Consider the following 27,457-nt stretch of genomic DNA (forward strand, 5'->3'; position numbering starts at 1 on the left):
TAGGCGGTGAAGGCTGCGCACGAGTCCTGGGAGGCGTACCTCATTAGCCACTTCTCTTTCCTTAGCTTTTCTTCACTGGCGAGAGCCGCTCGTCTTTCTTCGCCGCCTTTTATGCGTGGAGACCGGTGCGATCAGTGCTCGCCACGTGCTGTAGTGCGGATGGTGCGAGCATGTACAGACTAGCGCGATTTGAAACTTATTACATTCGTTCCGGCAGAAATGTACCAAAGAATTGCTCCTTGCATGACGGTCCATCGACTAGCCGAGCTCATGCATTCGTGCCAGCCTACTTGCGAATTTTTTGTGTTAGAACAGTTCGCAAACCCTGATGTGATCACTTTCGAATCGGCTGAGACTGTACTACGCAGAACGCTTGGACTTTGGCCTAAGCCGGACGCCAAGTTACGTAGAAAGATAGCGGGGTTTGCATAGAAGCCCATTCGTTGATAACATTATGGTGCAGAGCCACCGCTGTCTTCGAAGGGCGAGACGAATTAAACAACCATGTCATAACTGAAAGCAACAAAAAAAGCCCCCGACGTCATAACCACGCGTTTATTTGGTGAATGCCAAATAAACGCGTGATACTGTGCGATGTCAGTGCACGTTAAGGAACTCGAGGGGGTCGAAATTTCTGGAGCCCTTCACAACGGCATCCCTTATAGCCTGGGTTGCTCTGGGACATTAAACTCTCATAGACAATAAACCATACAAATAAATCTTCGAACACCTCGAGGTCACTTGGGACACACGAGACAAGGGCGAAGAAAAACAGACGAGTGGAGACCATAAACACGATTTTTCGGTATTTCGCGTTGCGCCGTTTTTCTTTGGCCTCGCCACGTGTGTCACGCTTGACTGTAAGGTGTTAGCGTACCAAAAGGGCCATCTGTCCATCTCAATGCCCGAGGGGCACATTTTAAGTATATTTATAGTTTCTTGCTTTGGACCGATTTTTCTGCGGCCAAGTTTGCGAGCAATGTGTTGTGACAGAACTGTGTTGGTGGAGTTTTGCTCACATAAAGATAAAAAATTGCAACTTTTTTGTAAAAAGCCTCCTTATTTGTTGAAAATACTACACAGACTTAGACTCTGAATACTGACCCAATAAGAAGTGACTGAATTAACCGACGAGACCAGTTGCATGTCGAGAACAAGCTAGTTGCCTGCTGTGCACAAATGACTGAAGAGTGCTGTAAATAGTGCTGCCCTTTCCCAATGAAATTACGGCTGCCTTTAAAACATATAGAGGACAATCATTTTCATGTCTACATTCAAAACAATGCAGACCAGGTGAAACATAAAATCAAGCTCTGAAACAGTCAGAAAGCAAGCGGAGGTATGGCAAAATTACCAAACACGAAGAATGACCTTGCAGCTGCAGGAAACGTTCAAGCAACCGCATCCTGCAGGAGACTACCAAGGAAGATTTCAATAAAACAAGTAACATCATTGCCGACTACTCTGTGACTAACAGAAAAACGAAATAGCACCTGAGCACTCCAGATTTTGTAAAGGGCCATGCCATGTAACGTGCAACACTGTCTTCTCTAACCTATGATATTAAAGCAATATAAAAGGGCAGTACCCACCTACGTAACCAACCAAAACGCAATGCGTACAAAATCCATTTCAGTTGCAATTTTCAGTGCTCAGTAAAATTTGTGGAGAGTGAATGTTCAAGGCTGCATTCACTTAACGTTTACAAAGGATGGGAAGAACAATTTCTATATTATCAAGGCGTTCTCACATATTGAGAGCGATATAGAGGATATGTATTTTTCAAATAACTGCTAAATTCACGTTGTTTCTTCAACAAGAACACAAATAATTATCATGCAATACTTCACTCAGCACAGTTAGTACAAAGCGCAATCATTCAGTTCCACTGCAGGTGCCAGGAAATTAACAAAATTTAATGCAGGACATGAGCTTTCGTGCAAACTACGAAGCGACCACCCGAAAGCCACATCTGACACCTTCCACACAGAGGCCATAAGACACCGTTCTGGCTGGTATTGGCATTGAGTGGCAACGGCATACCGCTGTACAAAAGTGACTGCAACACCCTACCTTCGCAATGTGATGCCAACAGAGCAATTCTCACGTGGACACTTTCCAAAAAAGCGCCAGTTCTTCATGGGCTGTGCGCTCTTATCTAACAACATCGGTTTTCCGAAGGCAGCTCGTTCAAAACAGTACAAGTGGAATTGGGGCTGGTATGGCAAAAGAAAAGCGCGCACAGGTAGCCGTCGAGACCATAGCAGGAGGACGCAAAGTGCCCAAGCACTTGAAATTAACCCTAATCAAAGGAGAACGGCCGCACGCAAAGAAATAACAAGATGCCGAGATACACGTCGCTCCGTCACGTAACTGTACAGCCAACGCCTCCACAGCGGCCATGTAGCAGTCAGTGTTCCATATACTTTTCATAGAATGCAGTGGGCGTCTAGAGAAAGCATGAATTCGAGATCGGTCTTTGCGAAATCACTGCAGTCACCGTAGTTTTATAGAATATGGTTTTGAAAAAGAGGTTGAATATGATCGTGTAAAAAGCGAAAACGTAGTGTCTTTTCTTGCGCTGAGTAATCCTGCATTTTTTGATGGCTTCGCTGTGCTTCATTAAAGGAAAAATACCTGGTTTTGCTACAGTTACACAGTTATCTTAGCGCCTGGCTTATCAGAGCATCGCTAATCAGTAGCAGAGATCAACCTTTTCCGGGCCGTAGAGCCGTACCTTATCGCCTCACCTTTTCTTTTACCCAGACTGCAATGGCAATGATTCAGAGCTTGTCAGGAGAATTGAAAAACAATAATAATACTTTATTTTTCTTTTAATACAGTGACGGGCAGGCTTTCGATTGCCTTTGGCCCAGCATGCGGCTTGTAAAGTTTTCCTTTATTGGTAGATCCTTTTTCGAGTACACGGCTTCTTCAAGTGAGTTCATACGAGCTGGTCACATTGGAGAAAACGTGAAAGAGTCTGGGAAATTTAGGGGACGTTGTAGAGTGATTTCACGAAAATCAAAAATGCAATTAAAGGTATCAACCTTTTACTCAGCGCCACTCATCCGCTCCTATCTGCAAGGTATTGCTAAAATTCTACGGCAGCATTTACTATCGGCGGCGGTAGCCGTAGTGACCGGCAGCCCATCCAGCGGCAGCTCCGTGGCCACCCGGCGCATAGCGGCCAGCGGCATAGGCGGCGGCACCTTGGTCGTATGGGGCGTTTCCTGCGTAGGCATATCCACCCAGGGCTGGCCCACCGGAAGAAGAGCCGTAGGGACCGTAGCCACCGTAGCCACCATATCCATAGGCGCCAGCGTTGCGACCGTATGGGTCGTATCCGTATCGGCCGTACCCATTGTAACCGCTGGTGTAGTTCGGCGCTCCACCCCTAGCTCCGTAGGCAAACGGGGCGACACCGGCCGTTGCACCTGCGGCTCCGCCAGGGGTCGGCGGGACAACCGGTGCAGCGTTGAAGACCACGTCGGCGCTGGCACCGGGAGCGGTGCCTGGCTCGTTGGTGTCCACCGTGGCACGGAATCCGTTTGCGTCGGCAATGTAGTTGACCCGGCGGTAGAGGCCGTTTGCGTCACGGTAGCCGTAAGAGCCGGTCTTGGCATTGTTGGCATCGCCCTGCTCGCTGTGGAACTGGCGGTTGCCGTACTCGTCCGCATTGTCGTAGCCGAAGCTGTATGGCTGAGGCGGCTGCGTGAGTATAAGTGCATTAGTTGACATAAACCGGGCTCCATTCTAAGAATGCAATGTGCTATGCTGACTATTTCGCGCGGTTTACTTTAAAGCACTTGAATCAATCAGGCTTGAAGACTCTCTTTTGCAGCTTGCTTTCAGCGCTAGCGATGAACAAAGCGCGTAGGCAACGTTGGTTGTAGCGGCGAGTAGCTGAAGGTGCACAACGTGGGTCTGGCGACTACGTTAAGGCGCTCGGACTATTGGAGGATGTGCCCTACGGGATTGTTGCTGGACCTCGATTGGATATTTCGCTATGACACGAGAGACAGTCAGAAAAGTTAGAGACGCGACACTTGTTACGGGTTGATAACGCATTAGAAAAGTTGACATAGGCTGCGACAGCTAGGACCTCCCGTTGCTTGGTCCCCCTCTCTCTGAAAGATGGGCCATGAGATTATTCATGATATAGATTTCGATATGCTCTTGCAATTCATTATCATCATTATCATCATCTTCAGCCTGACTACGCCCACTGCATGGCAAAGGCCTCTCTCATCCAATTAACCCTGTCCTTCGCCAGTTGCAGCCACCGTATTCCCGCAAATTTCTTAATCTCATCCGCCCACCTAACTTTCTGCCGCCCCCTGCTACACTTGCCTTATCTTGGAATCCACTCTGTTACCCTTAAGGACCAGCGTTTATCTTGCCTTCGCTTTACATGCTCTGCCCAAGCATACCTCTTGCTCTTGATTTCGACTAGGATGTTATTAACCGGCGTTTGTTCTCTCACCCACTCCGCCCGCTTCCGATCTCTTAATGCTGCACCTAGCATTTCCCTTTCCATAGCTCAGTGCATTGTCCTTAACTTAATCTAATAATCTCAGGAAAAAAAGCATTTTGTGCCACTATATGCGGCAATCTATAATAGCTGACAGTAATCAACAGAGAGGTCGAACTGGAGCCACGTACCGTGGCATAGTCGGCGTAGCCTCTGTAAGGGGCGGCGGCTGCTGATGGGAAGTAGCCACCGTATCCGGGGTTCTGGTACGGAGCTGCGCCTTGGTGGTCATGTAGAGCGCACGTACTGGCCACAAGGCAGGTGATGAGCAATGTTATCTGCAGGAATATAAAAATAGCCTCTTTACAGAACGTTTAGCTCATCTTACGTTTATTGCTCATCTTACGAATGTCTAGCTAATACACTTGGAAGTAATAGGTACAAGTCTAAGGCCTCACCTCAGGGAACATTTCAATTTGTTTTAAACTGCGGAATGCGCGTCGCAGTTGATAGAAGGACACTGTATTATCCAAGCGGCGAAGCAGTGCAGAGCGTTGTTTGTTGGCGCTTTAGACATTGCGGCGTCGCTTTTATATGACGTCGACTGGCAGAGAGTGTTATGTCGCTGCAAGGGCAGGCAGAGGGAGTTAACTCATTTTAATTTTGTTTACTTCATTGTGACCGGGTTAGGTGGAGAGAGCTGCTGGAAGATGAGTGGCTCCTTTGTCGAGAGAGTGTCTTTTGCGACAGACTGCTTGCTCAATGGCGTAACAAACAGGCATAAAATGATTTCCATTTTCGCAACGGGATGCACGATATGGAAGGAATGCAGTGAGCCCGTTTCTTGTGGAAGGCCTTTTTTTTTTCAGTCTATGAGAGACGGCGTTGTTTACCGGGTTGCGTTCTCCTTTTATAAATTGTAGCAGTTTTTTTTTTGCCTTGAGAAATATGAAGTTATTTTTCATTTGCGTTCAACCAGGAGTGAGGGATGGAGCTCTCAACGAAGATATTCACGGTACGCCTGGTGGGATATGAACGGTTTTGATCCAGCATGGATACCGTGTCGACCGTTGTCCTCAACCATCTCCGATTTGTTCGAAAAGGTCATGCGTAATCTAAGCCTGAAATACTTTTGCCAGTCTGAGGTGAGCTGAGAACAAACCTTCCAAAAGGCGTCAAAATAGGCACCGCTCAATAATAGATAAAAAAATCGCAATCTTAGATAACACGTCAAAAATCTTTTGATGACTTTTGCACAATTCTGGCTTTCAATATGATCCATAACATGTATTTTTGGGTGCTTTAGGTATTTTTTCGCAGTTGAAATAAAACTTCAATTTATACTCTTTTGACATTAAAGAAATCTCGGAAAATAAGAAATAGTCCGCTTGCTTCTCTATATGTACACTAAATATAAAAATAATACAGCTTGTGAAACTTAATATGTCGAAGTAAAATAAAATACTGAACTTTCAGAAAAGTGCTTTTTGAACAATGAACACATAATTTACCCAAATGTGCTCAAAGTAACAAAGTAAACGACGGCGGCTTTAGTAGAACGGTTTATTGCCCTTCGATCCCAAAGTTTCAATCGACGAGTTATACTTGTTGGGGGACTAGTTGGTGCATGTTTTCAGAAAAGGGTTTTAGCGCCGAAACAGACAACACAGAGAAATCCAGACGGGACAGGCGCAAATCGACGAAATTTTTTTTAAAGCGAGAGAAAAATTTTGAAGATGAGTGTTTGCGCCATAAATTGTGTAGTAAAAAAGTTTCAAAAAGTACAGAAGCTTGCAGCTTTTGCATCGTGAGACCATTTACTGCAGCCAACGTTGTAAATACTCATTCCGTGAACATTCTTGGGAATGGTACTTTGGTACAGGAAGCTGAACATCTGTGTATCCACTGCAGTCCTCTAATTTTGACCCCGGTCAGAATCAGAAATGTGCATTCCCGTTGTTAGCGCATGACATTCGACCATAGGCAGAAACTTCATCGCCTTACCAAAAGGATGCATATGAATGACAAAAAATAGGGGTAGAACGGTTGTACTACCTTAATCTAGAACACTTTTACTCCGGACAGTATTCATTTAACCAATGTGCGAAGTGCCATTACAACCTTATCCTTGTCTCTGACAGCTACCTTGCAACACATGGAAGAACAAGGTGGTCACAACTGCAGCATATTGATTGGAACGCCAGGCCCGAGCATGACATTTGTGGCAAACATTTATTGCTTGTTTATCTGTTTTGACACAAGCGCGACAAGTCAGCACCCATGCCAGAAGTAAACGGATGCCCATGATTATGAATGTGCTGATGATGACCGGCACGAATGGTTTGTAGTTGGAATGTTAGTGCACTCTGCAAAACGTAAAAGAAATACTCACATTCTCATGTATTCTTTCAGATTGATAGCTGAGGCATTTTTTTATATTCAAGTACTCCACTGTAGCCTTTGCAATGTACTTTTCGACTGTTGAGAACTTTTATTCGTTTTGTCACTGAAAGAGATCACGAGGATTCCTAGTTTTGAATGATGCGGATGTCTTCGGGATCCATCGGTACCTTGCACATTCGTGCTGCCCTTAAAAGAAAAGGTGCTAAAAACAAGAACAGCTGCATCTTTGCCAACTGTGCAGTAAAGGTTCCAACGCACACTCTTGACACACTGCCATCCCCTGCGCAGCCAGACTTGTATGTAGCTCTCTCAGAAGCTGCTCATATTCTTAAAGGGACACTAGGAGAAAAGCAGGTCGATATAGAATGGTACATTACTGATCGATAGTATTACGAACAATTTTTCTGCGCGACAAGGTGGGCTGTGTCAGAGACAAAATCACTAATCGAGTTCTGTATTTACTCGTTTCCGTCGTCTACGTCGTAAAACTTGCCTATCCTTGCCATGTTTCGTCAATTTGCTGACGCATTTTTCCCATAACGCATTCTAATGGCCTCATGGAAAACAACCTGGCGACTGCGAGCAGCTCTAAATTATGCCAACGTAAACAACTGAAGATGTGGCGGAACCAACTGTTTAGTTTTGGGCATGAGTGCTTGGTTTTTTCGATTTGTTTTCTTCTTCAAGCGACATTTGCCGTTTCACCAGCTGGGTGTGCCTGTGTCCACTGAGGTTGTTCTTTCCTTTGGCGCTACTTCGCTTGGACAAAGCAACAGGAGTGCGCGCTGTGCTGTTCAAAAGTTTCCTCCAGAAACACAGCGACTCCCCTGCTAATATTATTTAATTTATTCATTTCTCTATTTGTTTTCATTTTTCTGATTATCAAACAGTTCATTTTAAAATTTTGGTTTATTTTTTCTCTCTCTTTCAGTCAATAGAAAATTGAAGCATTCCATGTGTTGCATTCGAATTTGCACATAAAGCCGTCGTTCCATCTTCGATCTCCCAGCTAACAGGACCCCTGTCGTTGCGTCGTCCATTCTGTCAGCCTGTAGCCTATTACTACTCCTTTTCCTCTAAAACTGCTAATCTTTCCATTTTACTTGAGGCCAACCAACCAATTTGCCGACGGTGGGCTACGGTGATCGACGAAGTAGTGCCCCTAAGTTAGCGGATATCACCTATCTGTTTATTTGTTTTTTGGCGAGGGATACTTCGCAGCATGCAAATGAAACATTTTGGCATTAGGCCCGATTTCACGCCGGAGAAGCGCAACCTAGTATTTTGCGTGTGACTGGAGGCTATTAAAGGGAGGAAGACGATAGAGAGAGAGAGAGAGAATTTTTTTAATTAGAGTAGACTAACTCGCAGGAGCCGAGTGGTCGGCGCCCCTAAAATCCAGGGCTCCGCTGGCGGCATCTGACTCGCGGACTAGCTGGATGATCCGGATTTGCTGGTAGAGGTTCTCGCTGGTCAGGGCCTCCTCCCAGTACTCGTGGGTCAGGTATGGCACTATTACCGTTTTGTCCGGTTTTTCCTGGCATTCCAAAGATGTATGGCAGAGCGTGGGGCTTGCTCCGCACCAAGGACAGTAACTTGAGTATTTCGTGGGTGTGATCTTGTGTAAATTGTGAAGTCTTGGATATATGTGTTTGTATTCTTTTCCTGTCAATCGCATCAGGGGAGGACAGTTATTTGTGTTGCTGTGAGAAATGTCCTCTTTCTAGCTTAACATGTTCTAGCCTGTCACCATGTGGTCCTAGAAAGGCGTTGGGATCGGGGTGAGGATCCGCCCGGTTTGTGGGAGTTCGGGCTAGGTCATTCGCTACCTCGTTTCCGGATAGGCCTTCGTGATCAGATGATGTTATTCTGTGTGAGTGTGAGAGTGTACTTAATAGTGTGCTCGCCCTTCCGTGAAGTTTTCCGGCAAGGTGGTCTCAGCCAGGGTGTCGAACCGGCATTTTTTCGGGTTCGGTTCTTGTTCGGGTTCACGGCTTTCGGGTTCAGTTCAGGGTTTGGCTCCAGAGGGCCATTCCTTTCCGGTTCTAACCGGTTGAGTCCGTCTTGAACCGGTTGAAACGGGTTCGAACGGGTTCAGGACAAAAAAAATTTAACGCAGATGGGTTTCAGTCAACTTTGCTATGCGTTTTCTTTTTTCGGGCACCTCACTATACAAAATAAAATATGCAAAGATTTGTTTACGAGAACATAAAACTGGGCTAGTTGGTAAGGGTTCATGCTTAAGTAGCGCAGTAAACAGGACAAAAGGAAGTCCGGAGACGACACAGACGCTGACTAACAACTGGTTATTACATTCTCGGAAAAGTATATAAAGGCGGAGGACACAGTGAGCAATCTAAAAAAACAGAAGAGCAAAGATTAAAACTAAAAAACAATACTGTGCATGCACATCATAGTTGAGTCATGACATCTTTTTCAACGAAATTCGAAGACTGTATTCCATAGTAGACGGCACCTCACACATTTGCGAAGAAAGCCTGGCTGCTGATCTACGAAATTGATGTATGGTGAAGCAACACACTCATCTGCTTCCTTCCTGATCATAAAGGCCTCCACCATCTCGCTGCAAATTCGATCAGGGTGATTAAACAGGAGACTTGTCTTTCTAATTGGGGAAGCAATGGGCAATTGTTCGAACATCACAGAGAGAGAGAGAGAGAGAAAGAGAGAGGGAAAGGCAGGGATGTTAACCAGAAAGGATTCCGGTTGGCTACCCTGCACAGGGGAAGGGAATGAGGGGAATTAAACAGGAAAGAGAGAAGTAAAGGGAAATAATCACAGTCTGTCAATCAAGGCAGTCGCTGTCAAAAAGCGAAAGAGTGCCTTGTAAGCCTTGATGGCAGTTGACTGTTGTGGCCACGGACCGAGGATCTTGGCCTCTGTGAAAGGGCGAGGGTCCAGGCGGTCCAGAGCAGATCGCAGCTTATGTCTTTCGGCTACAAAGGTAGGGCACTCTTAGAATATATGGGTGATTGTCTCATCACAGGCGCAGTTCACACAAGAAGGGCTGTCGGCCATCGCGATCCGGAAAGCATACTTATTCGTGAAGGCAACACCGAGCCATAGACGACACAGTAGTGTTGCTTCACGACGCGCTACATTACACGGAATACGGAGGCGCAGTCCAGGGTCCAATGTCCTGAGGCGACGGTTGCACAACTCTCCAGAGTTCCACGCTGAAAGTGTGAGCTCCAGCCTCAAGGAACGAAGCCCACACGCTGCGTCAGCTCTCGTTACGGGGATATTAACGGGGATTCCGTCATTGTGGGCAGAACGGGCAGCTTTGTGAGCCTGGTGATTGCCATGAATGCCGCAGTGGCCCGGCAGCCACTGGAAAATTATGTCATGTCCTTTCAATGTGGCGTCATGGTACAGCTTGCGGATTTCGGCAACGAGTTGTTCGTGTGACCCACGGCGTAGTGCAGTTTGCAGGCCTTGAAGGGCTGCTTTAGAGTCGGTGAAAACTGTCCAGTCATGTGCAGATTCCTGACTAATGAACTGAACTGCAGCCCGTAGGGCAGCTAGTTCTGTACCAGTTAAAGAGGTGAGATAGGTAGTCCTCACCTTCATTAAAATAGACCTGGCCGGTATCACCACAGACCCAGCAGAGCTTGTTGAAGTCACTGAGCCATCTCTGTAGACATGTATGCGGTGTTTATCGTTAAAATGCAAATGATGCAGTGTCAGTTGCTTGAGAGCAGGCAATGATAAATCAGATTTCTTATTAATTCCAGGAATAGATAGGTGCACCCGGGGTTCATGGAGACTCCATATGGGTGAGCATGATCTTGATGGGTGGGCGAACTGCGAAGGAAGATAGGCACGGTGAGCTTGAATTACATTTGCAAATGCAGTATGTGGTCTGAGTACGGGAAGAGCTGCAAGATGATGACTCGGAACTCGCGTGAGGTGCCGAATGTGTGTTCTCATGGTTTCAACAGCAATGGATGAAGTAACAGGATGCTCCCCAGCGACCAGAATAGTGGCTGCCATTGAGGCACATTTAGGTAGCCCAATGCAGATTCGTAGAGCTTGCGCTTGAACACTTTGAAGTGTCTGAAGGTTTGTCTTTCTGATATTGTTTAAAATGGGAAAGCTATACCGCATGTATCCCAGGAACAGCGAACGGTACAGTTGAAGCATCGAGCGTACAGATGCACCCCAGGACTTTCCCCCGAGGAAGGAGAGAATATGAACAATCGCTGTCAGTTTCTTTCGCATGTCGTAAAGATGGGGACTCCACGAGAGGTTCCTATCGATAACAACGCCAAGGAAGCGATGGTTTTTTTCATAGGGAATGGCGTTGCCATTAATATATATGCGGTAACATGTCATTTTTTTTCTCGTGAACGAAACGAGGGAACATTTCTCGGTTGAAATATTTAGGCCCTGCTGACGAAGGTATAACGTCAGTATCGTTGCCGCCTTTTGTAGTCTCGCACGAACTTGGGGACGGGTCACGCTTGATGCCCAAATACAGATATCATCGGCGTATATTGAGATCTGGACTGATTGTGGCAATGAGTCAACCAGGCCGATGAGAGCTATGTTGAAAAGAGTTGGGCTCAGCACTCCACCCTGCGGGACTCCGCGCGAATTCAGATGCGAAGAGGTTGGCCCGTCTTCAGTCTGGACAAAACACGACCTCCCTGACAAATAGCTGCGTATCCAGCTGAACATGCGGCCTCCGATCTCAGCAGCTTCTAATGCATGCAAAATGGCCTGATGCGTTACGTTGTCGTAGGCGCCCTTGATGTCCAAGAATAGTGCCGCAGTCAATCTTTTCAAGTTTTTTTGGTGCTGGACGGACGATACAAGGTCAACCACATTGTCATTGGAAGAGCGGCCACGTCGAAACCCAGACATAAATGCAGGGTAAATTTGGTATCGCTCCAGGTACCATTCCACGCGTGTTAACAACATTCTTTCCATGACTTTCCCGACACTGCTGGAGAGTGCAATTGGTCGGTATGCTGAAATGTCGAGTGGTGATTTTCCCGGTTTAAGGAGTGGTACGAGACGACTGGTCTTCCATGCATTAGGAACTATGCCCTCGCACCATGACTTGTATGTGTCCAGAAGAACCCGTCGAGCCTCTTGGCCAAGGTTGGCGAGCGCGGAGTATGTCACACCATTGGGCCCCGGCGATGACGACCTTCTGCAACAAGCCAGCGCAGGGTCAAGTTCCTCCATGGAGAACAGGTTATCCATTCGTGAATCCCGCGAGGATGGAACATCACTGCAGTGCAGCGTTGTGGATGGGTTCGGTTGGCCTGTTATCCTTGCGCAAAATTCTTCGGCTACCGCGACCTCGCTGCGTTTTTGGTGGAGCGCGAGGGATTTAAACGGGTGGCGCTGTTGAGGGGACGTGCGAAGGCCACGGATCACATTACAAACGCGTGACAAAGGCTTTCGTGGGTCAAGTGTCTCGCAAAATGTTCTCCAACGTTGTGTCTGCAGGGCTTGAATTCTGCGCTGGATTTTCTTCTGCAGGCGTCTTGCATCTCTGAGGTCCAAGCGCGACTTTGTGCGTCGGTATCTGCGCTCTGCCCTGCGCCGTAGTGCCCGCAGTCGTTGTAATTCAATATCAAAGTCGGTGTACTTGGCGACGGGGTTGTAGCAACACGTTGCGCTCTCCATGACCTCCTTAATTTTTTGTTCAAGACCTGTCGAGAATCCTTCCATGCATGCATCCTCCATACGCGCTTTAAAAACTGTCCAATCAATGCGCTGCATACGTGTGGCAGAACGGGACGTGCAATGGCCGGTAAAAATCAGGTAGGTTGGGATGTGGTCACTGCCATGGGTTTCTACATCCGAAAACCATTGGACGTTGTTGGTTAGGCATCGCGAAACGAAAGTCAAATCTAGGCAGCTGCTATAGGTCACCCCTCGAATATACGTCGGGATTCCGTCATTTAGGCACTGGAGGCCGTGGTCAGAGGCGAAGGAGACGAGTTTCCTTCCACTAAGGTTCATCCTAACGCCTCCCCACATGGTGTGGTGAGCATTGAAGTCACCTATAATCACCCATGGACCGGAGGTGGCTTGCATCAAATTACTCAATCTTTTTTCGTCAAAGCGGCTTGACGGCGCCATGTACACAGCCAAAAGCGTAAACGTGAGGTCACGGCTCTTCACTGTGAGGCAAACATACTGGTTGTCACTGTGTGGGGGAACCAAATGAAGCACATATGTAAGTTCACGTCGAATGTAGACGATGACTTTGCTGGTTCTGTTGCGCGTGGGGGAAGTAAAAGCTTCATAACCGGATAATCGCAAAATGTTGGGTAGATTCGGTTCACAGATAACAAGAATGGGGAAACGGTTTTCATAAACATAATGTCGAATATCTGAAATCCGGGACTGGAGCCCGCGGGCATTCCACTGAAAAATAAAAGCTTGCTTGACTTTCTTCGTAAAAGATTGTTCCGGGGGAGCCATGGTGCCTTCTAATGTAGAGCTGCAAGAACTGGCTGTAGCGCGTCCAGTACTTGCAGTGCATTGTGTGCTGCTGGCGTGCGCAAGCCGGACAGCAGAGCACGCATAACATTCATCAGTGACGTTAGCATTGCAATCACTTATATATCTTGGCCGTGGTCGGAATCGTGCCTTTTGCCCGGATCAGTAGTTGGTGTTGCAGGCATGGGGTGCGGCAACGTACCGGACGAAGTGTGTGCTGTAGGCTTTTGTAGTGGTGGCCGCGTTGTGTCAGAGGCAGCAGGGCGTGTTTCACGAGTCGCCAGGCTTTCCTGATTTGTTGTCGGTGGAGGCGGACAAGCTGCGCTGCCGTTTGGGGTCTTCTCTTCGAATTTATTTGTTGCCTTCAACGACCTTCGGCGGCGGCGCGAACGACGTCGTCGCACCTTTGCAGCGGCTTCTCTGTGGGTGGAATGATCACGCACCATTTGCTTCAGTACCGCCCTCTCGGTCTTTAGGCGAGGGCAGTCCTTCGAGGAAGAGGCGTGAGGGCCACGACAATTGGCGCACTTCAAGGCAGGCGCGCGGCAACTGTCGCCGCTGTGTGGCTCAGAGCATTTTGGGCACACAATGGAGTTGTGACAGACCCCGCTCACATGACCAATCTTCATACATTTCCGGCACTGTAGCGGCTTAGGTACGAATGCACGAACCGGGTGACGAAAGTGCCCCACCTTCACGTAGGATGGAATGCAGTCACCCTTGAAAGTCAGCTTGATGCATGTAGACCTTCCAAGGCGCTTAACTTGCATTATAGAAATGCTGTTGGTTGCCGGCTTGATTAATATGGGCAAGTCGGCGTCAGGGATAGCGATGTCGACGTTGTAAATTACGCCAGCCGTGGTTCCGCTGTCTTGTATAATAAGTGGGCGCACACTGATATTTTCCAGTTTGGTGATGGCGGCCAAACTATCCAGCTCGCTTCGCTTCATGACATCAATGGCAATGATGTTCTTGTGCGGGTTAACTCTAACGTCTTTAATCCCTCCTGGTACAAGGCTTTCAAGGAATACGGAGATGGCTTGAATGTTCAGGAGATTCAAGTTTTCTGTCGGCTCCAATGGCACGAAAAAGGCTGTATGGGCCTCGGCACCTCGCGCTGTGGTGACCGTATCCGTACTTGAGGACGTCGTTGACGTCGACTCAGTTTGTCTCCGCAGTCTGCGCTTGGCCTTCTTGCTAACATCACAGATGGGTGAAAAAAGTAGCGGTGTCGTGCAGCTTGGCTTTGAATTGCAGCAAGTGCAACGATTGTTACCCCCAGTAGATAAGACAAGTGTCCTGTGTAATCACGCTGTTTGCATTTGTAGGGAGCTGGTCCAGGAGATAGGGGAGTGCCATCTACTATGGAAGATACTCTTCGAATTTCGTTAAAAAAGACGTCAGGACTCGACTGTGATGTGCATGCGCAGTATGGTTTCTAAGTTTTAACCTTTGTTCTGTTTTTTTGGGGGGTTGTTTGCTGTGTCCTGCGTCTTTATATACTTTTCCCAGAATAAAATAACCAGTTGTTAGTCAGCGCTCGTGTCGTCTCCCGTCTTCCTTTTGTCGTGGTTACTGCGTTACTTGAGCATGAAAAAATTGTTTAATGGGAGATGTTCTCACTTTACTTATTTTATTTATTCACCGAAGCAAAACGACGAAGTTATGGCAAGAGCAGCAAAATGAAATGAACCGAAAATTAATGAAAATAGGCTGTGTTATACGCTATAATCCGCCTTATAAGGTGTAGGACGAAAAGCTGATGGACTTTGCATCTACAAGAGTCTCCTGCTCCGGCAGTTTGGGAGACCCCGTAACGCGAGCAATAGGTCTCCCTGGAAGCTTAAGTCAGTTGGGACTTTCTCGTACGCAGTGTACTTACGGGGCTGAAAAATTTCCGCCGGACGCGCCCTCTACGTTCCCGCGCCCTACTGAAAAACGAAACTGTCATGTACCGGCACGTATACAAACAGACAGATACGTTTCCGTCACAATGTGACGATTCATATATACTAATGAATTCCGCATAACTACAAAGAAGGAAGCGTGCTATAAACTATGGATTTTATGCTTCTTTACCCGTGTGAGGGCATTAAAAAGGTGATGTGAGTGAAAAAACAGTGCGTCGCCCGCGGACGGTAAGGAGTTGAAGTCTCCCGGTCTTGCAGAGGCATGCAAGATAGCGAAGAAATGATTCAAAATGCAGAGCCATTGCCAGGAATTCGGGACTAGGGCTTCTATTTTCCTTCGCTGTTACCACGTGGCGTATGGCTTTAAACATTCAAAAAAGCGTTTGCATCATCGGACACGGAATAAAGAAAGAGTATGACCGAGTGACTGCATAACAGCACATGATAGATAACTAGGCACAGCGGACCTCTCTGGGCGCTGTCCCGAATTCCTGGCCATGTGCGCTAATCCAAGTTAACCGCCTTTTTCTATGACCTTGGCTTCCTTACTGTGTTTGTCTCATACAGCTGAGTACTGAAGGGCTGAGGCGTGCACGCCAATGATACTCACATTTTTCAGTTAAAACTGAATTTCGAAAATTGAATTCTGATGAGGACTACAGTTATCAATAGCATTTTCAGGGACGAAATTTTCCAAAAAATTTCCAGCTGAATAATGCGGGAACTTGCTTTTAGGACACTGGACAAGCGGAAAATGCACAGAACCCATTCAGCCCCAAGTACTGTTGCTCCATTATTTTAGACAGTGATTCGAATAAAAGTTTGGGGACGCAAAAAAATGATTCATTTGCAGTGTTTTGAGTGCAGAGCATGAGCAGAAGGCAGTGCTGAAGTGTAAATGGCTGAATGACGGCCTTTTTTGTTTTCGGGTTTCTTGCATTCCAGTGAAAATGTGAAACGTCAGTACGTTTGCCAGTTGCCGCATTTCATGAATGGCTTTGAAAAAATCTCCCTCAGCAGCCGCTGACACATTGAAAGACGCTGTCACCGTCTACCAACCGACTAGGCAGAGATATATACAACCGATTCGGGTAATGCGAGCATTCACTGTAAGAGATAAGTGACGACTCCATGGGACGCCATCATGGGCCTCACGGATCAGTAGGAGTTTCAATTTACTTTAATTTAATTTACTTTACATAATCACATTGAAGCCATGCTACGGCCTCATAACTACAAGTTAGCTTATGTTCTAATTATTTTGATTCTACACCTGAACGTCTGACGTCACGATCCTCTCGACAAATCTAGATTTCTCGACACGACAAAGCCAATTACTATGACGGTTTTTTCCGCTGAACAGTAGCTTAAGTCTGCCACGTTATTCAGGGGCACATCGAAAAATGATCGCTGCACCCCGCTTTCGCATTAGGGCTTCGGATACACTCACTGGTCGTGAAACGCCTGTTTCCAGTTGGTGATTGTTTTTCTGGAAACGCCCTGAACGACTTGAACGGTAAAGGAAAGGAAGATAAATGGAAGAAGTTAAACGAAAAAAAAAATATTGGAGACTCCTTGAGACCGTGACGTAATCAATCCAGGCACAGAGTTTCAGGATATTGCCTATAGGGAAAGCTGGTGGCGCTGCACATCATCCAGCATGGTGATTTGAGGGAATTCCGGGATGATGAGGTTTAGCATTTGGCTTGGATATTTCTGGGCATGAAATGTGCATTGAATTATAACAATACTACTCTTCTCGTGGCAAACTTCCCAGAAATGCGGCGAAATAATTCGTACCAGCCTTGCAGTTTTAATTAATTCATTGAAGTGAGCAGCTCACTATTAAAATTGGAGGAGTCACTTAAGCCCAGCCTTAAGGGTATGACATGACAGCGTAATAGGTTAATTCCCAAATGTGCAGGTTATTCTCTACTTTCATAGAAGCCTGGGAGTCCTCATACCATTTTTTGCTCAATGGCGGGGCAGTTAAGTGATGCACCACTGCCGTGCTATTGCAGGTGCTCCCTGCGGGGGACCTTGTGGGGCCGAGGTTGTTCTTCCCGAGCGACCAATCATTAACTGCCACCTGCCATGGTGGGCAATTTGCTCACTATCCGGTTGGTAAGGGCTGATAACGCCGAAAGGCCACGTGAACACAGTCGCTCACCTGCCTCTAAGGTGGGGGCCACCTGCCAGAGCAATGCCCGTTATTGTTCGCTTACAGCGCTGACGCCGAAAGCGGAATTTCTGATGTAAGGCGCCTTTTTAACGCTCTTGAAATCGTTTTAACGCTGTTGGGTTAAAACAATTTCATCTGTGCGCAGAGGCGAGAATAGCGGTGCGCAGCGGCGCAGCGGTCACTCAGGAGGCATAATCCATGTTTTTGGCGCAACCATAGCCAAACAAAATGAGAAACGTGGTCTTCCCGGAATTCAGGCGGTGGATGAGGTGCTCTAATAACTCGCACAGGCGGTGGCGGGCCAGAATTTCCTACACATAATATTGAGAAACTGTGAGATCCGGTTATTCAGACGTTACTTATAAGAAAGGGACAATGCGGCAATTAACATCGGAAGAGCAAATCGAAGCAACGAGCGAAATTATTGACTCTACCTTTAATGGCAATAGTTCTCTGTGTCTTCGAAGCGCGACTGCTTCCTCGAACATAGTCGCTGGTGAGTAAATCCCATAACTCCACCACTGTCGCAGCGCTGTGTGTGACAGCCGGACGATAAGAAATTTATTTCGTGAAGAACCCTTAGCCATGGCGTCTTTGTTCGGGCATCGAGTACAATTGAATTCAAAAAGACCACTAAAGAAAGGGTTTCAATGAATGTTGTTTTTTCACATATAACGCAAACGGAGGTGATAAAACCTGAATGCACTACTGCCGCTAGGAACATATACTTCTATTTATTGTTGCATTTGGGGATTAAGGATGACAAGGCATAACCCTCTAAAATAAAGGACTGGCACTGTATTCACAAAGTCTTTTTTCAAGCTAGCCCCATTACATTCAATTTAATAAACAGCAGGTCACGAAAAACCGTGGTGGGCTAACCTCGTAGACGGTACATTATATGTTGATGTATTCGTCACACGTACATCCTATACGGTGTCGAAATAGGCTTGCGAAACAGTATTAAAAAGCTTAGAAACGTTGATACCAGTTTATACCAGGTTATCTACCTTGCACTAGGGCGTATGCAACAACACAGACGTGCTCCTTCCCCACTGTTTTCATTGAGAAAACTGTTAACGAGCAAGTGTGTGACTCGCCGAACAAGTATCCATAAATTAATCTTATTGATTCCACAGGTGTGCTTATGCGAAGAGGTTCTGAATTGTGGGCAGAAATAGTTCTTTATTGCAAAGAATGTTTTCCGTGTAATATGTTGCGTACGGACGTCTTACGAGTGAGCTTGCATGCGGTCGGCCCATAAGAGAAAGGAGGGAAAAAGTCGCCACTGCCTTCACTTGTCGCATTACCGATTGGGCGACCAAAGGGATTATTGCGACCAGTACAGGAACTGCGAGATAAAAAAAATACACAATATCTAATTGTCGAGAGGAATGGCGTAGCGCATTCTAGGACGGCTCATAGGTGGTCATCACTGCGCTGGAGTCCTGGGAAGCGTACCTCATTAGCCACTTTTCTTTCCTTAGCGTTTCTTCACTGGCGACACCGCGCTCGTCTTTCTTCGCCGCTTTTTATGTGTGGAGACCGGCGCGATCAGTGCTCTCCATGTGCTGAAGAGCGGATGGTGCGAGCATATACAGACTAGCACGATTTGAAAGTTATCACATTCCTTCTGGAAGAAATGTACCGGAGAATTTCTCCTTGCGTGTAGGTCCGTTGGTCCGCACAACCATAACTGTGCAGGATTGAGTAATCCATCGGCTAGCCGAACTCATGCATTCGTGCCAGCCTTCTTGGAAATTTTTCTGCAGTTAAACACGAGTATGTAAACCCTGATGCGATCACTTTCGAATCGACTTAGACTGAACTACACAGAACGCTTGGAGTTTCGCCTAAGTCGGACGCCAAGGTACGTAGAATGATAGCGATGTTTGCATAGAAGCCCATTCGTTGAAAACATGGCGGCTTATGGTGCAGAGCCACCGCCGTCTTCGAACGGTAAGACGAACTAAACAACCATGTCCAACTAAATCCAACAAAAAAAAGCCCTTGATGTCATAACTACGCGTTTATGTGGCGGATGCCAAATAAACGCGTGATACTGTGCGATGTCAGTGCACGTTAAAGAACCCCAGGTGGTCGAAATTTCCGCAGCCCTTCACTACCTCGTCCTTCATAGCCTGAGTCGCTTTGAGACGTTAAAACCCCATAAACCATAAACCATAAAAATAAATCTTCGGACACCCCGAGGTCCCTTGCGACACACGAGACAAGAGCGTAGAAAAAAAGACGAGTGGAGACAATACACGCCATTTTTCGGTATTCATGTCGCGTTGCGGTGTTTTTCTTTGCCCTAGATACGTGTGCCACGCTGAACTGTAAGGTGTTAGCGTACCAAATTGGTCAGCTGTTCAACTCAATGCCTGAGGGTACATTTTAAGCAAATTTATAGTTTCTTGCTTTGGACCCATTTTTCTGCGACCAAGTTTGCGAGCAATGCGTTGTGAGAGAACTGTGTTGACGAAGTTTTGCTCGCATAAACAGAAAAATCGAAAGTTTTTCGTAAAAGTCAGTTTATTAGTTGAAAACCACTTCACAGACTCAGACTCCAAATACTGACCCAAAAAGAAGTGGCTGAAGTAACCGACGAGGCCAGTTGCATATGCAGAGAATAAGCTAGTTGCCTGCCGTGCATAAAGGACTGAAGAGTGCCGTAAATAGCGCGGCACTTTCCCAGTGAAATTACGGCTGCCTTTTAAAACATATGAAGGACCAACATTTTCATATATACAGCCAAAACAAATGCAGACCAGATGAAACATAAAATCAAGCACTGAAACAGTGAGAAAGCAAGGGGAGGTATGTCAAAATGACCAATTACGAAGAACGAAGTCCCACTTGCAGGAAACGTTCAAGCAACCATAACCTACAGGAGACTACCAAGGAAGACTTAAATAAAACAAGTGGCATCATTACCGACTACGTTGTGACTAACAGAAAAAAGAAATAGCACCTGAGCACTCCAGATTTTGTAAAGGGCGTTCCACATGTTAGGTGCAAAACCATCTTCTCTAATCTATAATAATAAAGCAATATAAAATGACCGTACCCGTCTACGTAATCTACAAAACACAATGTGTACAAAATCCATTTCGGTTGCAATTTTCAGTGTGCTCAGTGACATGTGCGTAGAGTGAATGTTCAAGGCAGCATTTACTTCGTGTTAACAAAGGATCGGAAGAACGATTTCTATATTATCAAGGCATTCTCAAATATTGAGAGCGATGTAAGCACATGCATTGTACAAATCACTGCAAAATGTACGTTGACCGTAGCGTTTCTTCAGAAAGAACAGAAATAATTATTACGAAATATTTCACTCAGTGCAGTGAGCACAAAGCACAATCATTGAGTCCCACTGCAGGTGCCAGGAAATTAACAAAACTCAGTACAGAACATGCGCTTTCGTCCAAACTACGAAGCGACCATCTGAAAGCCACATCTGACACCTCCCACACAGCCGTTATAAGTGGTTATACGACACCATTCCGTCTGGGATAGACATTGAGTGACATCGGCATACCGCATTACAAAAGCGTCTGCAACACCCTACCTTCGCAATGTGATGCCAACAGAGCAATTCTCACGTGGGCTGTGCGCCCTTATCTGACAACACCGGTTTTGCGAAGGAAGCAGGTTAAAAACAGTACAAGTGGAACTGTGGCCGGTATGGCAGAAGAAAAGCGCGCACACTTAGCCGTCGAGACCATTGCACGAGTACGCAAAGTACCCAAGCACTTGAAATTAACGCTAATAAAAGGAGAACGGCCGCACGCAAAGAAATAACGAGATATGCCGAGATACACGTCTCTCCGTCACGTAACTGTATAGCCAGTGCCTCCACAGCGGTCATGTAGTAGTCAGTGTTCCATATACTTTTCATAGCATGCAGTGGGCGTCAAGGGAAAACATGAATTCGAGATCGGTCTTTGCGAAATCATTACAGTCACAGTAGATTTATAGAATATGGTTTTGAAAGAGAGGTGGAATATGATGGTGCAAAAAGCGGAAACGTAGTGTCTTTTCCTGTGCTGATTAATCCTGCATTTTGTGATGGCTTCACTCTGCTTCATTAATGGGAAAATACCTGGTTTTGTTACAGTTACACACCTATCTTAGCGCCTGGCTTATCAGAGAATCGCTAATCAGTCACAGAGATCAATCTTTTCCGAGCCGTAGAGACTACCTTATCGCCTCACCTGTTGTTTTAGCCACACTACATTGGCAATGATTCAGAGCTTGTCAGGAGAATTGAAAAACAATAATGATACTTTATGTTTCTTTTAATACAGTGACGGGCAGGCTTTCGATTGCCCTTGGGCGCAGCATACGGCTTGTAACATTTTCCTTTATTGTTAGATCCTTTTTCGAGTACACGGCTTCTTCAGGTGAGTTCATACGAGCTGGTCACATTGGAGAAAACGTGAAAGAGTCTGGGCAATTTAGGGGACGTTGTAGAGTGGTTTCACGAAAATCAAAAATGCAATTAAAGGTATGAACCTTTTACTCAGCGCCACTCATCCGCTCCTATCTGCAAGGTATTTCTAAAATTCTATGGCAGAATTTACTATCGGCGGCGGTAGCCGTACTGACCGGCAGCCCATCCAGCGGCAGCTCCGTAGCCACCCGGCGCATAGCGGCCAGCAAAATAGGCAGCGGCACCTTGGCCGTATGGAGCGTTTCCTCCATAGGCATATCCACCCAGGGCTGGCCCACCGGAAGAGGAGCCGTAGAGACCGTAGCCACCGTAGGCACCGTATCCATAGGCGCCAGCGTTGCGACCGTATGGGTCGTATCCGTATCGGCCGTACCCATTGTAACCGTTGCTGTAGTTCGGCGCTCCACCCCTAGCCTCGTAGGCAAACGGGGCGACTCCGGCCGTTGCGCCTGCGGCTCCGCCAGGGGTCGGCGGGACAACCGGTGCAGCGTTGAAGACCACGTCGGCGCTGGCACCGGGAGCGGTGCCTGGCTCGTTGGTGTCCACCGTGGCACGGAATCCGTTTGCGTCGGCTTTGTAGTTGACCCGGCGGTAGAGGCCGTATGCGTCACGGTAGCCGTAAGAGCCGGTCTTGGCGTTGTTGGCGTCGCCCTGCTCGCTGTGGAACTGGCGGTTGCCGTACTCGTCCACATTGTCGTAGCCGAAGCTGTACGGTTGAGGCGGCTGTGTGAGTAGGAGTGCATTAGTTGGCATAAACCGGACTCCATTCTGAGAATGTAATGTGCTACGCTGACCCTTTCGCGCGGTTTACTTTAAAGCGCTTGCATCAACCAGGCTTGAAGACTTTCTTTTCCAGCTTGCTTTCAGCGCTAGCGATGAACAAAGCGCGTATCCAACGTTGGTTGTAGCTGCGAGTAGGGGAAGAAGAACAACGTGGGTCTGGACACTACGTTAAGGAGATCGGACTATTGGAGGATGTGCCCTACGGGATTGCTGCTGGAGGTCGATTGGATATTCCGCTATGACACGATAGACAATCAGAAAAGTTAGAGCCGCGACGCTTGTTACGTGTTCGTAACGTATTACAAAGGTTGACATAGGCTGCCATAGCTAAGACCTCTCGTTGCTTGGTCTCCCTCTCTCTCAAAGATGGGCCATGAGACTATTCATGGTATAGATTGCGATATGCTCTTGCAATCCATTATTATCATTATCATCACCATCAGCTTGACTACACCCACTCCAGGACAAAAGCGTCTTCCATGTCTCTCCAATTAACCCTGCCGTTCGCCAGTTGCGGCCACCGTATTCCCGTCAATTTTTTAAACTCATCCGCGCATCTAACTTTCTGCCGCCCCCTGCTACGCTTGCCTTCTCTTGGAATTCACTCCGTTACCCTTAAGTAACAGCAGCTATCTTGCCTTCGCTTTACATGCCCTGCCGAAGCCCACTACTTCCTCTTGATTTCGACTAGGATGTCATTAACCCGTGTTTGTTCTCTTACCCACTCCTCCCGCTTCCGATCTCTTAACGTCATACCTAGCATTTCTCTTTCCATAGCTCGCTGCGTGTTCCTTAACTTAATCTAATCATCTCAGGAAAGAGCATTTTGTGCCACTATATACGGCACTCTATAATGGCTGACAGTAATAATCAGAGAGCTCGAACTTGAGGCACATACCGCGGCATAGTCGGCGTAGCCTCTGTATGGAGCAGCGGCTGCTGATGGGAAGTAGCCGCCGTATCCGGAGTTCTGGTATGAAGCTGCGCCTTGGTGGTCGTGTAGAGCGCACGTACTGGCCACAAGGGAGCTGATGAGCAATGTTATCTGCTGGAATATAAAAATAGCCTTTTACAGGATGTTTAGCTTATCTTACGATAAGCCTATTACATTTGAATATAAACATCGCCAACATATAAAATGTCTATTGACGAATGTCTAGCACGTACACTTGGAATCAGTAGGTAGAAGTCTAAGGCCTCACCTGTGGGAACATTTCAACTTGTCTGAATCTGCAGAGTACGCGTCGTATATTTGATAGATTGTTACCGTGTTATCCAAACGGCGAAGCTGTGGCAAACGTTGTTTGTTGGTGCTTTACACTTTGCGGCGTCGCTTTTATATGACGATGACTGGCAGAGAGTGTTATGTCGCTGCAAGGGGAGGCAGAGGGAGTTAGCTCCTTTTTGTTTTTGTTTCCTTCATTGTGACCGGGTTAGGTGGAGAGAGCTGCTGGAAGATGTGTGGCTCCTTCGCCGAGAGAGTGTCTTTTGCGACAAACTGCTTGCTCAGTGGCGTAGCAAACAGCCATAAAATGATTTTCATTTTCGCAACGGGATGCACGATATGCAAGCAACGCAGTCAGCCCGTTTCTTGACGAAGGGTTTTTTTTTTTTCCGGTCTGTGAGAGACGGTGTTGTTTACTCCGTTGAGTTCTTGTTTTCTAAATTGCGGCATTTTTTTTTTCTGCCTTGAGAACTATGAAGTTATTTTTCATTTTGCGTTCAAGCAGGAGTGAGGGACGGAGCGCTCAATGAAGATACCCACGCTGCGCTAGGTTCTATACTAACGGTCTTGATCCAGCATGGATACCATGTCGACCGTTGTGCTCAATCATCTCCGATTTTTTTGAAAAGTTCATGGAAACTTACCCCAACATGCGTAATCTAAGCCAGTCTGAGGTGAGCTGAAAACAGACGTTCCAAAAGGCGTCATAATAGGCACCGGTCAGTAATATACAAAAAAATCGCAATCTCAGGTAACGCGTCATAATTCTTTTGATGACTTGTGCACAAATTCTAGCTTTTGATATGATGCATAGCATGTATTTTTGGGTGCTCTAGATATCTTTTTACAATTTAAATAAAACTTGAATTCATCCTATTTTGACATTAAAGAAATCTCGGAAACTAAGAAATAGTCCGCTTGCTTCCCTACATGTATAGTAGATATAAAAATATTACAGCTTATGAAACTGAATATGTCGAAGTAAAATAAAATACAGAAGTTGTAGAAAAGCGCTTTTTGAACAATGAACATGTATATTTCAACCTAATGTATTCAAAGTAACAATGTAAAAGACGGCGGTTTTACTAAAATGGTTTATTGCCCTTCGATCCCAAAGTTTCAAACATTTTTTTTTAAAGCGAGAAAAAAAATTTCAAGTAGAGTGTTTGCGCCGTAAGTTGTGTAGTAAAAAAGTTTGAAAAAGTATAGAGGCTTGCAGTTTCTGCATCGTGAGACATTTTACTGCAGCCAACGTTGTAAATACTCATCCCGTGAACATTCTTGGGAATGGTACTTTGGTACCGGAAGCTGAACATATGTGTATCCACGGCAGTCCTCTAATTTTGACAACTGTCAGAATCAGAAATGTGGATTCCCGTGGTTACCGCATGACATTCGACCATAGGCAGAAAAATCATCACCTTACCAAAAGGTTGGATATGAATTACAAAAAAATGGGGGAGAAAGGTTCTACGACGTTAATCTAAAACACTTTTACTCCGGACAATATTGATTTAACGAATGTGCCAAGTGGCATTCAAACCTTATACTTGACTGTGACAGCTACCTTACAACACATGGAAGAACAAGGTAGTCACAACTGCAGTATATTGATTGCAACGACAGGCTTGAGCATGACATTTTTGCCAAACCTTTATTGCTTGTTTATCTGTTTTGACACAAGCGCAAAAAGTCAGCACCTACGCCAGAAGTACACGGATGCTCATCATTATGAATGTGCTGGTGATGACTGGCACGAATAGTTTGTAGGTGGAACGCTAGTTCACTCTGAAAAACGGAAACACAAATGCCCACATTCTCGTGTATTCTCTTCGATTGATAGCTGAGGCATTTTTTTTATATTTAAGTACTCCACTGTAGCCTGTGCAATGTACTTTTCGACAGTTGAGAATTTTTATTCGTTTTGTCTATGAAAACGATCAGAAGGATTCCTAGTTTTGAATGATGCGGATGTCTTCGGGATTCATCAGTATCTTGTACGTTCGTGCTGGCCTTTCTGGGCATTAAAAGATGTTAAAACCGAGAAAAGCTGCAGCCCACACTATTGACACACTGCCATCTGCTGCGCAGCCAAACTTGTATATAGCGCTCTCAAAAGCTGCTCACATTCTTAAAGCGAAGCCATAGGAGAAAAGCAGGTCGATATAGAATGGTACATCACTGATCGGAAGTACTAGGAGCAATTTTTCTGCGTGTCAAGGAGGGCTGTGTTACAGACAAAATCGCTAATCGAGCTCCTTATTTCCTAGATTCCGTCGTCTACGTCGTAAAACCTGCCTATCCTTGCCATGTGTCGTCAATTTTGCTGACGTATTTTTCCCAGAACTCATTCTAGTGGCCTCATGGAAAACAACCTGGCGAATGCGAGGAGCTCTAAATCATGCCAACGTAAACAACTGAAGATGTGGCGGAGGCAACTGTTTAGTTTTGGGCATGAGTGCTTGGTTTTTCGATTTGTTTTCTTCCTCAAGCGACATTTGCCCTTTACCAGCTGGGTATGCCTGTGTCCACTGCGGTTGTTCTTTCCTTTGGCGCTACTTCGCTTGGATGAAGCAACTGGAGTGCGCGCTGTGCTGTTCAAAAGCTTATTCTAGAAACACAGCGACGCCCATGCTAATATTATTTAATTTATTTATTTCCATATTTGTTCTCATTTTTCTGATTATCAAACAGTTCATTTTAAAATTTATTTTTTTTCTCTCAGGCAATACAAAATTGAACCATTCCATGTGTTGCGTTAGAATTACCACATAAATCCGTGGTCCCATATTCGATCTCCCAGCAAACAGGACCCCTGTCGTTGCGTCGTCCATTCTGTCAGCCTATAGCCTATTACTACTCCTTTTCCTCTAAAACTGCTAATCTTTCCAACAGTTCACAGCCTGTGTCTTGGCTACTCCCCCGTAGTGGGTATGTGCCATTTTACTTGAGGCCAACCAACCAATTTACCGACGGTGGGCTACGGTGATCAACGAAGTAGTGCCCCTAAGTTAGCGGATATCACCTATCTGTTTATTTGTTTTTTGGCGAAGGATACTTCGCAGCATTCAAATGAAACATTTTGGCATTAGGCCCGATTACACGCCGGAGAAGCGCAACCTAGTATTTTGCGTGTGACCGGAGGCTATTGAAGGGAAGAAGACGATAGAGAGAGAGAGAGAGAGAGAAAGTTTTTAATTAGAGTAGACAAACTCGCAGGAGCCGAGTGGTCGGCGCCCCTGAGATACAGGGCTCCGCTGGTGGCATCTGACTCGCGGACCCGCTGGATGATCCAGGCTTGTTGGTCCAGGTTCTCGCTGGTCAGGGCCTCCTCCTAGTACTGTGGGTCAGGTGTGGCACTATTAGCGTTTTGTCCGGTTTTTCCTGGCATTCCCAAGATGTATGGCAGAGCGTAGGGCTTGCTCCGCACCAAGGAGAGTAACTTGGGCATTGTGTGGCTCTGGTCTTGTGTAAAATGTGAAGACTTGGATATATGTGTTTGTATTCTTTTGCAGTAAATCGGATCCGAGCAGGAAAG

General features: G+C 46.3%; 2 protein-coding genes across 2 annotated transcripts; both read right to left on the bottom strand.

Annotated features, from left to right (window-relative positions):
* Positions 1-3,117: 3,117 nt before the first annotated feature.
* Positions 3,118-14,310, bottom strand: LOC149343579 (uncharacterized). Its single transcript, XM_089547015.1, has 4 exons — positions 14,254-14,310; positions 8,247-8,414; positions 4,666-4,812; positions 3,118-3,711 (listed from the first exon to the last, which is right to left on the bottom strand). The coding sequence occupies exons 1-4, from the start codon at positions 14,308-14,310 to the stop codon at positions 3,118-3,120; spliced, it is 966 nt and encodes a 321-aa protein (XP_089403141.1).
* A 7,730-nt stretch (positions 14,311-22,040) lies between these two features.
* Positions 22,041-23,908, bottom strand: LOC149343580 (uncharacterized). Its single transcript, XM_089547016.1, has 3 exons — positions 23,897-23,908; positions 23,593-23,739; positions 22,041-22,634 (listed from the first exon to the last, which is right to left on the bottom strand). Exons 1-3 carry the CDS (start codon positions 23,906-23,908, stop codon positions 22,041-22,043), a joined length of 753 nt encoding a protein of 250 aa, XP_089403142.1.
* Positions 23,909-27,457: the final 3,549 nt, after the last annotated feature.

This window comes from Amblyomma mixtum, chromosome 5 (genome assembly GCF_055824585.1).
Source record: "Amblyomma mixtum isolate Tamu chromosome 5, ASM5582458v1, whole genome shotgun sequence".
Classification (NCBI taxonomy): domain Eukaryota; kingdom Metazoa; phylum Arthropoda; class Arachnida; order Ixodida; family Ixodidae; genus Amblyomma; species Amblyomma mixtum.

What these genes read in the sequence shown, in the direction of transcription:
- LOC149343579 (XM_089547015.1), bottom strand. Translation starts at nt 14,310, where the DNA reads ATGAAGCGAAGCGAGCTGGATAGTTTGGCCGCCATCACCAAACTGGAA. An exon ending in CCAAACTGGAAAATATCAGT is followed by an intron (nt 8,415 to 14,253) that starts GTGCGCCCACTT and finishes TTGGAATGCCAG; the next exon opens with GAAAAACCGGACAAAACGGT. An exon ending in GCGCCGACCACTCGGCTCCT is followed by an intron (nt 4,813 to 8,246) that starts GCGAGTTAGTCT and finishes ATATTCCTGCAG; the next exon opens with ATAACATTGCTCATCACCTG.
- LOC149343580 (XM_089547016.1), bottom strand. An exon ending in GCTACGCCGACTATGCCGCG is followed by an intron (nt 22,635 to 23,592) that starts GTATGTGCCTCA and finishes CTACTCACACAG; the next exon opens with CCGCCTCAACCGTACAGCTT.